Raw genomic sequence first — 15289 nt, forward strand, 5'->3', positions numbered from 1 at the left:
CACTACATAAAAGAACACGAAAACAAAAAACCTGAAATCTTAGTACTTTGGGTGTATTTTAATGAATTTCCATGCAGACATTTTTGTCTGTAAATACATAATTTTAAAAAATGATTTCCCTGCCGTCCTCTCCCTCCCCTTCCCAGGCTGGAAATTGTATATATTTTTCTAGGGAGAGAGAATCATTAAGTTCCCATCTAAAAAGATTAAGAACCATTTGCTGTATTATCATGTAGATGTCACATAAGAAATTGCCTGGTGTCATACAAATGTCACACCAGAAACTGACAAAGAACTACCTCTCCAGGTTGGTGGCACTTTAAAGCAGCAGTGGATCAGGGCAGTGCCAACTTCTGCCTGAGCACCTTCTAGAAAAATGAGGATTGGCAGGGCTGTGCGTCTTGTAAGGCAGACCACGTCTATTAACTGTGGCTCGTTATTGTGATGCTGACTTTTAATTTACCTTCTTTAATTATGCAAAACAGTGTTGCTGTGTGTCGTAACTGCTCACGTATGCTAACATCAATGGTTGGCTTTCAGGCCACCTTGCTCAGAATAGCTCACATGTGCCTGCTGCACCCAGGCGTCTGTGACAGTTCAGAATGAACCCTTAGAGAACGTGACCCAGAGAAGCCAACACAGCCAACTTCAGGTGCCTGCCCAGCACTAGGAAGATGGATTCCATTCGGGCCATCTCTGCTGAGGACAGGATGAGGAAAGTGGCTAGACTGTGGCGTCCTGGAAAGCGGGGTGACCTGTAATGGCAGATTTAGATGACAAGCTGGGAATTCCAGACTGTGCAGCTGGTAAATAGGGAACTTGGCAATCCTTTCCCACAAGCTTATAAAGAAACAAACACAGAAGCTAAAGAACATGAAACAGGACAATGCACACTGTCCAAACATCATGCCACCCGGGACCCCAAACCCTTCCTGAGGTTTCTGGAACATTCTGGTGTGTGGTATCCTGTCCCCAGCACCCAGGCCTTTACCGTCCATTTTGTCCTTCTTGTGCAAGCTTACAGAGGGCCTAGGCCATCTTCATTTGAGTGGGTCATTGCTCTGTTACCGCTGGCGCTAAACAGGAAGAGGAAAAGAGAGTAAGTCAAGACCCTCAGAAGCTCCTTTCTGGAAGACAAGGTGTCCCGTACTTTCATGTGTTACATGCTTAGTTCGTACTGTTGTTTATTGTTTTGTTGCGTGGAAAACAGCAGAAAGGCTAAGTCTTGCATCGCCCCTCCCATGCCAGGCACCGTATGTTTTACAAATACTAACTTAATTGATCCTCAGACACACCTGTAAGAAATATCATTAACCCTATCTTACAGACGGAGAAACTAAGGCAGAGAGAGGTTACGTAGCCCAAGATCACATAACACGAAAGTGACACAGTGGGTGTGTGACCCCAGAACCTACATGCTTCACCATAAACCTTCCTGTTCACTTACTTTGAACTGATCCCATGAGGTGATGGGTAAAAAGCTAAACCAATGTAACGGCATTGTTTATCACAGCTTGCTGCTAAGTTGCCATGTTCTCCACGTTTCTGCCTGCCGACTGGTGAGACGGGTCCCTGAGTAAACAGTGAGTGCAGACGGCAGGCCCTGGTGGAGGCTCTCCGGGCTTTGCAACGGGCAAGTCTGTGTCCTGCTTGTTTAGCCATCACCCTACCGGGGTTTTGATCCTCTCTGACCCTCAGTGTCCTCCTCTGTCAAATGGAAGCTTGGTCCTGCCTTGCTGAATTCCATATAATATCAAATGATTAGTAGATGGTTGCCGTTCTTTAAAAATCATTTGTGCCCAACTAGGAGGCTTTCATGGTTGAATGGGGGTAGAAACATAAAAAACGACGCTGCAAATGAATCTGTGATATAATTGAGGTTTGAACAGAGTCAAGAGAGGATCCAGAGGGAGACGTGACTAACCGCTGCTGGGAATGGGTTTACCCAGGTTGTTGGCATGTGGCCCTGATCCATGAATTCAGTCACTGAACCAATAAGCAAGGTGCCAGTAACTCTTCTCAGTGTTCGGTTTCAGCAGTAAACAACACAGATGAAATCATCTGCCTGGAGGGGTTTACACTCTAATTAGGGCTAAAAAGTAAATGTCCTATACGAGATAACGCACACTAGAAAGAAAAACAGCTGGGATTAGATGGACGTGGGGGCAAGTGGGGTAAGAAGCAGAAATTTGAAAAACGATAGAGGCGGCCTCACTACAACGTGATGCCAGTGATGCTGGAGGCCGCAGCGCAGGAGTCGGGGCACCTGCACCGGCTGCCAGGCGGGTTTGCAGTGAAACCTCTGCGGTGTCTCAGTCTGTGGCCTGGGCAGCCGTGGCAGCACCACAGTTTGGGACATTCGTTCTTCCCTCACTGCTAAAGGTTTCTCTCCAGGTCACCAAGTTAGAGCTCTTCCCTGGTCGCAGAGAGGGTGAATTCGGTCTAAGCTTCAGGACTGCTCTCTCCCAGCCCCTCCCAAGGCCCTGGACCCACTTTTGTCTTGAGAGCACCTCCCAGCCCTTCCAGGGACCCTCAAGGCTGCAGAAGCTTGTGTCCCACTTAACCCTGCACCCATCAGTGCACAGATGCACCGGCTCACCCAGTCCTCCCACTATGCGTCCTGCTGAGTGGGTTCCTTTCCTGCAGGACATCAGCCCCCCCCCCCCCGCACCCCCGCAACCCCCCCCCCAGGCAGACCGCCCCTCCAGAGTGGCGTTGTGCACCCAGCGCCTGAAGGCCAGTGGGCGCTGGGGGTGCTGGTAGAGGCAGCACAGGCTTCCAGCTGGGGTCCAGGCGGTGAGGTCAGAGAGAGAAACTCCAGTGGGGTTCAGCTCAGGCCCGCAGTGCGCGGCTGGCCTCAGTGCCTGGAGCCTGGAGTGCGTCCACTGGGAGCTTCTCCTGGCGACGCGCTCTGAACCCTCGGAGTCTGGGACGCCACCAAGAGATCCCCAGCTGGGGCGACACGGGGGCCGTGCGACCCCCCGAACAGTGCGACCCCCTGGACGGGGCAACCCCTGGACCGACGACCCTGGGGCAGTGCGACCCCCAAACGGGCGACCTCAGGACTGTGCGACACTGGACAGTGAAACCCATGGGACAGGGCGACCCACCGACCGGCGACCTCGGGACTGGCTGATGCTGCAAACCCCGCGGGCCGCGCCGTCCTGTCAGTCTTGCGGGGAGGGGCGGGGCTGGAGGGGGGAAGGGTAGGCGGCGCCGGCCAATCCGGAGCCCCGGGGCACTCCCCCCCCCCCCCCCGCCCACCCCCGGGATCGCTCTCAACTGCTGCCTCCCGGAGGGGTTCCTCCCAGACCGCAGCAAAGCGGCGGCGGTGGTCCTGGGACCCCCACCGGGAACCAGAGCCGGACCCAAACTGAGACCCTGCAGGTGAGCGCGTGGATCTCTGCAGGCAGGGTCGCCTCGTCCCTGCGACCCCCCCACGGACAGGAGTCTCCGGGACGCAGGCCCTGGCCGGACGGGCTGTCATCTCGCCGCCGTCACTTTTCTGGGTTTGCACCCTTAGGTCCTGAGGGGGAAGGTTAGGGACCCTCCCACTGGCCGCCCAGCGGAACCTGGCGTCTCCCGCCAGCCTTTCTGGAAGGAGCCCCGGCCTGGCTTCTCGGCTCCCTGCGTCTCCTACCATCCCTCCCCTACCTACTGCCCTCCCTCCCCTCCTCTCACAGGCCTCTGAGGTCCCCTCTATCCTCAGCCCCACCCCCTGTGACGCCTGTGCTGAGGCAGGTGCAGGCCCAGGTGCAGGCCCAGGTGCAGGGGCACCCAGTGCACTGCATTCTGTATTCCCTCCCCTACCCCATCCTCCATGGAAGTGTGGCCTGAAATGTGGGTTTTCGGAGCGGTTTCAAGAGGGCTAGACTCTAACAGTTGTTTCATCAGACCTGGAGGGACCTGGAGGAGGGGCTTCTACCCTGTTCTACATGTTCCTTGTTTCCTGCACTTTGGGGGCGCTTGAAGCCTAAGAGGAGACACCAGGTTGGGAGGGGCTGGCCACCTGCAGGGAGCAGTTCCCAGCATGGGCCACTCTGGGTGGTTTGGGGTGGGTGTGCAGGGCAGTGCTTGTGGGAGACGTTGACATAAGGTGATAAATGACATCTTAGCATTTTAATCTAGTGGAGGATATTTCCTTCATTCCTGAGGCCAGCCAAAGATCCTGTTTTCTTCCTTTCGGAAAGTAAGGCTGGGACGGAAGGTGAGAGGAATGTAGGGGGGGACTCAGGAGGGTCCTCGAGTGTTGGCATGAGGAGGTGTCATTTGTGGTCAGTGAGTGTGTGTGGGCACCCGGTCCTTTCCAGAGCTTCAGTGGGAAGGGAGATGCTAGCTGGGGGGCCCTGAAACACACCTGTCCCCCTTTTCTGTGGGACTTCAGCCCTCCCACCCCATTAGGAACTAACAAAAAGGTGACAGGAGACAAAAAGTGAACTGGGTCCCGCACCCACACACCAAGTTCAGGGAGGGGGGAGCAGGTCCAGCCAGCCTTTCTAGAACAAGTAGCCAGACGGGGGCCTGAGGACACTGTCCCTGCCCCTGAGGTTGCTCTTCCTCTATGCAGGCAGGTATGTGCTGCCAGTTGCATGTTTGATAGGAGAAGCCTATAAGTCCCACACACCCTCCCCCTCCCACACTAAGCAGAGGTGTGTTCATTTCTCTCGGACTTTCCAGGGATTTTCTGGTGACCAGGGTCATGGTGACATGAGGACACAAGAGGCCCCAGCCACTTGCCGAGCTGGGTTTGGTTAACCGAGGTGCAGGCCTCTTGGGTCTCAGGTGGGCATTTTTGTAGGGCCCATTCTGGACACAGGCTGGAGGCCAGTGGGCAGGTGTGAGGTCCGGCCTGCGACAGGTACCCATAGGCAGGGCTTTGGGCCGGAAAGTGCTGTGTCTGGGCACTTAGAGCCTTGTGCAACTACACAGAGAAAAGCTTTTCCAGAGAAAGCAGCCATCAGCGTGGCTGAGTCTCCAGGATTCTGGTCTCGCACCTGCTCAACCCCCATAGTGAATGAGAGCCGTGAACTTTAACCTCAGGAAATCCTAGGCCCCTCCAGGTCAGGGCAGGGCCTACTCACCTGTCACCCTTACCCGGCCCAGGTGAGCACTGACTGTCGGGTACCATGTCCTCAGCCGTGCCCTCCACCCCTTGAAAGGGCCCTCCCTGCAGAGGGTCTGCACTCCGTCTTCTAGAAGCACAGTGAGTTCTGAGGGGTTTTAAGCAGCCAATCCTGGGTACTTGAGCAATCTGGCTCCTGCAGCAAGTTCAACTCCGTGGGTAAAGTCTAGAGAATGCGTGCAGCTTTTCAGCACATTCACATGCCTGTTTGTTTAATCCCCACAGAGGTCAGTCCAGAGGTCTTGGTGTTGTTTTGGGGCAAGTGGGTAGGGCCTGAGTGGTTGGGCCAGCCGGGCTCAGAAGTGCAGATTTCGCCTGCCTGCACAAATGCTCTTTGTTGAGGGTGAGCAGTTATTTATATCTATGAGGTGTCGTGTGTGTTGTGAAGTCTTGGCATTAGGCGGTGGTTTCCCACCCGAATGGCTCCGTGGTTTGTCTGAAGTACCCTCCTGAGGAGTCTGGGCCCGCAGCACTTGACAGGAATGCTGCATCCTGTTTTCAGAGGACTGGAATTTGAAGGGCGGCTCGGGTCTTTGCACTTCAGGGCGGGACCTCGGGCCTGGGACAGGCTCAGATGACATCTGTTGTCCCAGTGTAGTTGTCACTCACAAAAGTGTCCTGGTCACCAGATCTTACCTCTCCCCCTATCCTGTTGACCATGTGACCCTAGGCACCCAGGGTGGGGGGTGGGGAACAGCAAGTGGGCCACACTTCTGCCAGGGCCCGTCCTGGCTCCCTGGGTTCAGCTCCTCCCCACCCCCAAGCCCTGGCTGGAGGCTGGTGAGAGCTGGCCAGGCTGGGTCAGGTGCAAATTGTCCTCCCAGGCGGCCCTGGGAGCCGGGGGACAGTGGCTGTCAGTTCTGAGGCAGGCTCGTGCCAGCCCTGGAGTCCGCACTCTGTAGTTGTCACAGCACAGGCATGCGGCTGGGTGACCAGCCTCTCACTGTCCTGTTGACGGCACCTCACAGGCTGCTCCTCCGGGTGCCCTTGGAGGGACACTGGTGATGGTGGCTGCAGCCAACAGCCCCTCATGGAAACGCGCTGAGGTCCGTGAACTCGGGGCACACCAGCTGCGCCCCCCCTTCCCAGGAGGCCCGTCAGGTGAGCTTGCAGCCCCTCCCACTTGGGCATCTGCTCCACTCCTGGAGGTCTTGCCAGGTGTCTATGTGACTAGCTAGTTAACCCGATAAACCAGTCCCTGAGAAGAGGTGCCCCCCATGCCCCCAGGTCCCGCGGGACCCCTTGGGCGACCCTTAGCTCCCTCCCGCCTCAGGCCTGGGTTGGTCCACGCTGCCACCTGCTGCCACAGGCAAGCGTCCCCTAATCCAGATGCACCTTCGAGGTTGAGAGATCTTTCTGTCCCCTCTCCTTTGGGCTCTTCCAGAAAGAGAGGATGTGTGTGTCTGCAGGCACCCAGGTGGCCGTCTGTGCCCCACCGTGACCGGCTCTGTGGTCGCTTGAACGAGTGACATTTCACGAATGGCGTGTGTTGGTTTAAAATTCACCTGCTCCTGTTGGTCTCAAGTTCATTTGTATTTTCAGTGGACTTGACTCTCTACCATTGACATTGTGGACCAGTGGTCTCTGACGGTGCTGGGGACGCATGGGGCTTGCTCAGGGCTCTTCCCCTTGGCCGCTGAGGGTGACCAGGCACTGCATTGCAGCGGCTCCAAGCATGGAACCGCTCGGCCTGCAGCTGCTTCCGGGAAGGTGCTGGGTCTGGGGCCCCGGGAGAAGCGCCGTCTGGGCTCACCGAGTGGGGCTCGCACTCTCTCAGCAGGGACCTGTGGGGTGCGGGTTGGGTGCCAGTCTGCATGCCAGGTGTCCTGTTTGAGGTCAGTTGCTTTGTCTGAGCTCAACAGAAAGGAGGCAGAAATGGGTCCAAGCTGAGTCCAGTCTGACCCCAAGCTCAGCTTTTCCTCCCGACTGTGCTTTCCAAGTTGTGGGTTCCTGGCTTCTAGAAGCCCAGCTTAGGCTTTTATTCTCTGACTCAGTGAGCAGTTAATAGCTCAACTCCCCAATCCCAGTGCCCAGTGGAGAGCTGACTTTTCAGCTGTCAACCAAGGGACAGTTGGGCAGGAGACGTTCCATCTGGACATGAGCACAGAGGGCGCTGCTGTGGGCGCCTAGTCCTGCTGGGCTGTCAGCGCTTTGTCTTGTGGCGGCGGGAACACCACATTGTTTTGGCTGCTCTGGCCCAGTACCCGCTTCTCTACAGTTCGGAGCCCTCATTTGTAAACTCATAAGGTTAAGTCCAGAAGAGCCAGTCCCAGTCCCCTTCCACGGGACCCGTCTTTGGTTAGTTCTCTCTGGAACTGCAGGCTCACACTGCCTTCCCCGTGTGGGGTTGGACAGTGTCAGCCCTATGCACGCCTCGTGGACAGCTGCACCCAGGACATCTCTGGCCTGCAGCTCGCGAGGCCTCTGCGAGCTCAGGACCTGCCCTGGCGTCTGGGCTGGGACGTCCCTGGTCTCACTAGAGATGGGCACTGCAGCTTTGCGGGGCAGGGTAGAAGTGTGTGCTCGGTGTCTGGGTTCTGGTCTCATGGGTCAGGTCTGTTCTTGTGCAGTTCTCTTATCCGTTTTGGACCTTGGTTTCCTCCAACTGTAATATGGAAGTACTATGAGCCTTTTGTCTTAACGGGATTGTGCATCTGAAAGCACTTGGAACAGTTTAAAGCCTAAATATATAATATGAAGGTGAAATAGAAAATGTATTTAAATAAAATATAAATACAAATGTAAGGCCTTAACCAGGCTCCCTGGAAGTTAAACCTCGGCGGCTGGCAAGAGGGCAGGAGGATGGAACGGGCGTAGACCAGGCTTTGCTGAGCAGGGAGCGTTTCATGGGCCTCAACCTGGAGAAGTTACCCAACTCACCCAAGATCACCTGCTTGTGAGTGGCTGGCCGGTGGGGACGCAGGTCAGCTGTAGAGTGCAGGCATCTCCCTAGACTCCCCCACACTGTGCTCAAGCCCTGAGGGTCACCATTCAAAACCACAGCATGGCGCCACACCACACAACACGATGAAACAAGCCTCTGACAAAAGGAGTGTATCCCTTAGAGTCCAGCTGCACCAGGGCACAGCTTCCTCACCCAAGAAGCAGAAGGTCAACATGGTTCCGAAGGGCAGCTCTCCGGGGGCTGTTCAGAGAAGGTCCAGCTTAGTGCATTCCACTCGGAACAAATTCGCAGTTAACAGAGTCTCCAGGAGCTTCCAAACATTTGGACACCTCTCCATCCTACGGTTTCTTGCTGCAAAGACTGAAGAACCTCTCTAGAGTTTCTATAAGAAGACTGTGAGCCTGCCTTGGTTTACGTTTCTAGGATACTGCTATGACCTTGAGCAAGTAAAAACCTTGAGGTTGGTCCAGGAAATCTGAGCCACCCTGTAAAAGTTAAACAAAGGTATAAACTTGGAAGGATCTTTGTCATGCTGTAGAGTGACATTCCCATATGGGGTTGGCCGTGGCCAAGTGTAATGCCAAACGTGTTGGTTCACTACGTGCTAGTGCTTCTCTGCAGGCTGGGAGAAGGGGGAGGCACACGTGACGACCCTGACTTAGAGTTCTGAAGGGTGGGGAGAGGATGTGTGTTCTAAAGAGGGTAAACCCATGTGATAGGCTTGACCTTGAGTTCTGAGGAGGCAGAGCACGCGTGATGACCATGACCTTGAGTTCTGGCAGCTCTGTGTCACAGGAACCATTTTCCCTGACTGGACGTTGGATGATCTGTAGGAGTCAAGGCTGCCTCCGTCCATCTCTTGTTTGACCAGGTCTGCCTCATGGGACAGCTGCTGTGGATGTCACACTAGTGCTGGTCTCCTTATTGGGCCGGGCTCCCATCCATTCAGTGGGTCTTTACTGAGAACTTACTATGGCCAAAGCGTCTGTCAGAGCTGTGGGGAGGCACCAGGAGGAACAAGCTGGCTGTGGAGTGTGGAGGGGCGTCACTCAGTGAGCCAGACAGCTAATGAGCAGCAGATCGGGAGGGTTGCCGCGGCCCCACGGAGTCAGAGGAAAGGGAGACGCGTGACGAGCCTGCGCGTGGCTGGAGCGAGAGCTGTGGGCCGCTGGTCACAGAGGTGACAGTGGAGCTGAGACAAGGGTGAAAGGCCGGCCACCCTAAGGTGTGCTAAGAGCAGCCTGGGGGCGCGCACGGAAGTGCACGGTGACAGGCAGGGCGGGCAGGCCAGTTCCCATACCGCAGGGCAGCAGCCTGCCAGGCAGGGGCGGTAGGAGGCCCGGGAACGTGGCCTCTCAGACCGGCCATTCCAGACAGTTCCTTCTGACAGCACACCTGCTCCAGAGTGAGGGAGACGCAGGGGTGGGCCTGGGCCGCGAGGGCTGGCGGTGAGGCTGACAGTCTGAGACTTGGCGGTGAGAACAGAGGCCGCTGTCTTCTAATTGACCTTCGCACTGCAGTGAGTAGAGTGGGCTGTGACCCCATTCAGCTCGTTGGTTCTGTGGGTGCCTGTGGGCTCACATCGCACTGCAGGGCTGGTCCTGGAGGCGTGGTCCCCGGACCAGGACAGCAGCGGGGTACTCGGAAGTGCCACTTCCGGCCCACTTATGTTGCCATGAGCCCGGGTGACCTAGACATGCCGTGGCAGGGCCACTGAAGAGGTGAGGTGTGGCCCTGCTGCTCCCACCGATTGCAGATCCCCGGGTACAGAGAAGTCCCACAAAGGTGGGCGGGGGTCCATGGGGAGCTGGGGCTCGAGTGGAGCCCTCAGAGGACAGAGAAGGATGTGGACAGAGGAAGAGAGTGGAGAGGACACTCCAGGTGGGAGAGCGACCGAGCCATTTCTGGGGTGCTCTGAGCAGAGTCTGGGGCACGGGACTTGGGCAGGGCCCTGGGCTTCCAGCCTGGCCCCTGAGGTGGGGGCTCTGCAGCCCCACAGTGCTGAGGGGCCACACTGAAAGGCATCTGCATGACAATAGCATTTTAGTCACCAAGAGGTTGTGTCAGTGACTCTCGGAAGATTGGGGATATCCCCTGCCCTTTCCCAATAAGTCCTTGAGAAATTAACAGTGCACCTAGAAATTAACAGTGCACCTTCGTTGGCAGTTGGCAGGTCACGTTTGCCTCGGGGAGCCCAAGGCAGAGTAGGACTGGGCCCAGACACACCTGAGACAGGCTGCAGCTCCTTCCCAGGCCTGCGGGAGTTGGCTCAGGCCAGGTAGGGAAGGGCTCCTTGACAGCCTGGGTTCCAACAAACAGAAGTGAAATTGGTAGAAAAGTCAGGTGGAAGCCTGGAGACCCGGATTCCTGGGTCAGCTCTGAGCCTCAGTTTGCAAATCTGTAAAATGGACGTAACAGCCCACCTAAGAGGATGGCTGAGAATATTCCAGGCACATAATGGATATTTTTTAACTCAACACATATTTGTTGAGCACATACAATGGGCCCAGAACTGCTCTCGGCAGTGGGGACACAGCTGTAAGACTTTGTGGAGCTTCGTTCCAAGGGAGAGAGACAGACAGTAGACAAGTAAATGTGTCAACTTATGCTCAGTGCTGTGGAGGACAGTGAGCCCGGGGATCACGGAGGGCTGACTTCTGGAAGCAGTGAGGGGACAAGCCAGGCAGACATGCTGGAAAGAGCTTCCATGCATAAAAGCAGTAGATGCAAAGGTCCAGGGGCAGGAAGACTGGGCTAGAGAGCCAACAGCACCGGCTGTCAGAGGGGCTGTAAGCCCACCGTCTCTTTCAGAACTACGCTTCTTTGCGGGACGTGAGAGTGTGTGCAGACATTGAGCAGGAGTGAGACCATCTGCCCCGTTTAGGAAGATTGTGGGGGCTGAAGTATTGTAGGAGGGGTGTGGGGGTGGAAGAGGCACTTTAGGAGCCTTTGCAATAGTCTAGGTTGGAGACGAGAGAGGTGTGGAAGTGGGAACATGCAGGTAGGTGCTGGCATGTTTTGAAGGTAAAACCATCAGGATTTGCTCCGTCTGGAATTGGGGCAGGAGAGAAAAAGAAACAAGGGGACTCCCAAGGGAGTTAGCTATAGCTGGGATTTGGGGTGCGGCGCTGTCCCCAGCCCCTTGCCCTCTGCTCCATTCTGGTCGGGCAACCTGTATCCAGAGGCACGTTCACAGCCAACTGCTTCCTCCTGGGCCGGGGACTATAATTTAATAGTGGTCAGCCCGCTTAGCACTGGCATAGGGGACTGTCAATCACAGAGGAGGCTGCAGGGAGAGAATCCTAAGAATCTGCTCTCTGTGCTGAAAGAGGAAATTGGAGCCAGGAGCAGCCACCCAGGGCTGGGGGAGCCGGCGCTCCCCCAGCTGTAATTAACTGGCTCACTCCTTTCCTTTCCTTCCAACTCCCTCCTCCAGTCCAGGCAGTAAAGAAGCCAATTGTCATGGGGAGAAATGTCAGGGCTGACATGGTTTGATCGAAGGGGTCCTCTGCTATCCCACTAAAGGGAGCTGGTGACAGTGATGGGAGGGGTGGTGTGGCAGCGGCCCAGGTCACCTGTGAGCACCTTCAGCCTTCAGGCCCCACCCAGCCTCTCTGCCTCAGTGCTGGTGTCTCTACAGTGGGACTGGGAACGTCCTTCCCCGGCTTGTTGTGGGTGACGGGCCATCCGTGGGACTGGGGGCCAGCTCCCCACGGGCCCACACCAACCTCCATCCACCGCTGACACCTCTGTGCTTCTGGGCCATGGAGCACCCCAGCTCTGGGACCCCCAAGTCTGTGCTCTGGGGTCCACATTTTAAACCTCCATGTGGGAGGGCGCAGGTATGAGGGGGGGGCTTAGGAGGGGCCCAGGAGGTGGGGGTGTTCTCGTACCTCACACTCCTCCCTACGAGGCCTGGGACTCGGGGTGCAGCTCTGAGTGGTGGGGACAGGGCCACCTTCCACCCCACCCAGGGCTGCCCTGTCCTCTCTGCCACCAACTAAGCAGCTCAACGTCTGATTCAGACTCTTTCTTCCTAAAATGGGTCATTGTGACCCTAAGAATCCACTCCATAAAGTGCCAGGCAAGTGGGTGGAAAATGGTCCACGACTGTTGCTAGTTGTGCGGGAGAGGACACGGGGATAGGCTGTCATCGAGGCTATGTGCACACACACACACACATACACACACACACACGTGTTCACACACACATCTGCTGGGAGGAAATGCCACGCTGGCAGTGGTCGCATTTCGTGCCATCTATTGAATGACTTTTTGTGTTTTTCCACTATTTCATGAGTTGTTACGTACACGTATTTTAATAGCTTTACTGAGGTGTGATTTATGTGCTGTAAAATACATTCATCTTAAGTCAACGAGTGAATGCACTTGGGTAAATTTACGGATTGTGCAGACCCCGTCTGGTCAGGGAACATTTGCATGGCCCTGAAAGGGACCCCCATGCCCGCCGTGTGTGGTCATCGCCAACCCAGGCAACCACGGCCTATCTGTCTCTGCTCGTTTCTGGACTCACACAAGGTGTGTGCATTGGGTTGGCTTCTCCCTGCCGGGGGATGTCCCAGCTCCTCGGCCACGGACAGTACTTCCCCTGCCCAATGGTTTTTCCTGCGTTGTTTTGTGAAACCTGTACTTTATGGATTTAGGTTTCAGAAGCTTTATTTCTAGAACATTCTTAGCAAGCCCATCTCGTGGTCAAGGACCAATTATTCAGAAGAACGGGAGTTGGGCAGAGAAGAAACCTCGAGGTGCAGTGTAAGGAGGCCAAATCAGGTTGGGGTTAGGAGAGAACCCTGTCCTGTCCCCGTGTCTTTCCAGATCTGAGGTCACACTTGTCACTTGGCAGACTTGAATAAGCCTGTTCAGAAGACAGTTGGTGTTTAGAATGGCATTTACTTGTGGGGGCTGGCCACATTTCTGTGTTTTCCCAAAGGAGGGAAGCTCTTATCTTCTTGAAAAGCCCGAGGACAGAGGTGCCTGATGGGTGGGAAGGTGTGGTGGGTGGAGGTGACTCTGCTGATATGGAGCCTCTGCAGTCTTTCCAGGAAATGACCGCACTGCCACTGACGCCTTGGGACAGTGTGGTCCCTTCCCTGGCCCTGGGACTTACTCAGATTGTGGAGCCTGTGAGACGCTGAGAAGGAAGGACCCTGGGGCAGGGAGTTCCTATCTGTATGCACTTACCAATAAACACAGGACTTTCTTCCCCTCTTTTTCTCACTAGAGGTGTTTGGAGCTCGTTTGCAAACTGTCACCTAAAACACAGCCAGCACCTGCACAAGCAAGCCGGGACAGGAGAAAACTGAGGCCAGCCCCCCGCCTTTGGATCACTAACTGCTCTGCCACTCCTGTGTCCCTGCCCCACCTCGGGCCCTGCCCGCTGTGGCTCCATGGCCTAGGTGCGTCTTGGTGTGTGCATGCCCGGGCGCCCCGCCCCTCACGTGATGGCTGTGTGCTCAGACACACGTGCGAATGAGCATTTGCTGCTGTCCTTGAATAACAGAGAGTCGGTGACCTTTAGTCAGTGGGTCACAGGCCATCAAGCCAAGAGACTGAGCACAGGGAACGCCCGAGCTCAGACGGCACGAGGTCCAGACTCTGTTGGCTGCTTTTTTAAGACTTGCTACGTGGCCGGCTGAAATGACAGACCTGTGTCTGCAGAGGAAGAGCTTTGCCTTCACCCTGGAGAGAAGGGGCCCGGCTGCAGCCTCTGATGCCCCTGGAGATGAGCCCCAAATCTGGGCAGAGCTGGGTCGGGCCTTGCAGGGCAGGCAGGCAGAGCCCATGGGGCCAGACGCTAGGGGCAGCGGGAGCCCTGCGGTGTCCAGGCTGGAGTGTCCACACCTTCACCTGCCGCGAGGTTTCACTACTGGTGCAGGAGGGAAGTCACCCCACAGCCACAGAAGAATTGGCATCAGTTTCTGAAGGGGTCTTCAGGGACTGTGAGGGCAGCTTTCTGGGTCCTGAGGCCTCTGCCCGCCCGCCTCCCACTTCTCTGGGAGCCTTGGCAGAGTCCTGGCACTCTGTATCTTGGGCTTCCGCAGAGCCCTTTTTCTTGGTCCCTGGGAAGGAGGAGGAGGCAGTGCCAGGCAGGGAGAGCGGGTGCCAGCCTGACATTGTTTATTTGCATTCCACTCAACCCGACACGTCCCAGCTATTTACAGCCCTGGACCTTGTCCTGGCACGGCTGGCTGGGACCTGGCCCCACTGCTCGTTTGTCCCTTCCCAGCCAGGAGCCCAGCAAGGAGCCTGCTCCTCTGGAAGCCCATGCAGCTGGGTGAGTGTGGGGTACCATGCACCCCACCTGTGGCTGGACAGAGGGGGGTGCCGTCGTGGTGATACGTGGCCCATCCCTCCAGGTGGCACACAGGCTGTGGCTGTTCCGCCCTTCCCTGACCATGCCGCTGACCGCTGTCTCCTACAGGAGGTGATGGCGGGGGCCCCATCCTGAGGCTGGGCCAGGAACTGCGACATGACCCTGGAGCTCAGGGATGTGCTGGTGCTGCTGCCCACGCGGGAGCAGCTACGGCTGGTCGTGGGGGTGAGTGTGCAGGAGAGCGGGGCTGACTGGGGGTACGTGTGGGGTAGGGTGACCGTGGGAGTGACCGTGACCGTGAGTGGGGGCAGAGGGTGGGCAGCAGGGCAGCAGGGCTGTGGAGCGAGCTTGGGGACCTCGGAGCTATGCGCCCTGCTCTTCCCTCTCTGACAGGGTCTGTCACTTATGGCCCCACTGCTGCCTTACAGTGTTTCCCTCTCGCTGTCCGGTTCATGGCTGTGGCTGGGCCCACGCCAGTGTCCAGTGTCCCGGGGCTGAGCATTAACCAGTCCCTTCAGTGTCCAGCGTCCTCCTGGGCTCATTTTGCTCCCGGGACGCATCCCTTTTGGAGCTTCTCCCTGTGATCTGGGCGGGGGCGGGGCCTGAGGGTGGCTGTGTCCCCACTGGGAACAGATGCTAAGGTGGGGCTGGAGAATCAGCCCCTCAGAGGCGACCGTGAGGCCTCCTGCCTGGGGACACAGAGCCACAGCCGTGTCCTCCCAAGAATGTGACACCATTGGGAAGGAAGGAGCTGCGTGTGTGTAGCATGTTTCCTCCACAAACACCAAGGCTTTGACGTTCAAGACAAATGCAGGCTGACATGGCCCTTGGTCCTTTTTCCGTTCCATTCCTCACTGCCCACATCCGGCTCCTGGCATGGCTGACTCCCCACCCCCCGTCTCCCACGCCCCCTGCACCTGAGTCTTCA

General features: G+C 56.6%; 1 protein-coding gene across 4 annotated transcripts in view; it reads left to right on the forward strand.

Moving 5' to 3' along the window:
* Positions 1-3266: 3266 nt before the first annotated feature.
* FRMD1 (FERM domain containing 1) overlaps positions 3267-15289 on the forward strand; it is a 33517-nt gene continuing 21494 nt past the window's right edge. Inside the window, exons 1-4 of one of the 4 annotated variants that reach the window (XM_088794964.1) lie at positions 3267-3387; positions 13270-13444; positions 14275-14322; positions 14405-14586. In XM_088794964.1, coding sequence (XP_088651090.1) covers positions 14518-14586 — 69 coding nt within the window. In that variant the 5' untranslated portion in view covers positions 3267-3387; positions 13270-13444; positions 14275-14322; positions 14405-14517. Of the gene's footprint in view, positions 3388-13269; positions 13445-13558; positions 14323-14404; positions 14587-15289 lie in introns of those variants that run through there. The other 3 variants (XM_088794954.1, XM_088794952.1, XM_088794961.1) reach the window with 3 other exon arrangements.

The sequence above is a fragment of the Rhinolophus sinicus genome, chromosome 2 (assembly GCF_057876585.1).
Source record: "Rhinolophus sinicus isolate RSI-liver-muscle chromosome 2, RSI-T2T, whole genome shotgun sequence".
Classification (NCBI taxonomy): domain Eukaryota; kingdom Metazoa; phylum Chordata; class Mammalia; order Chiroptera; family Rhinolophidae; genus Rhinolophus; species Rhinolophus sinicus.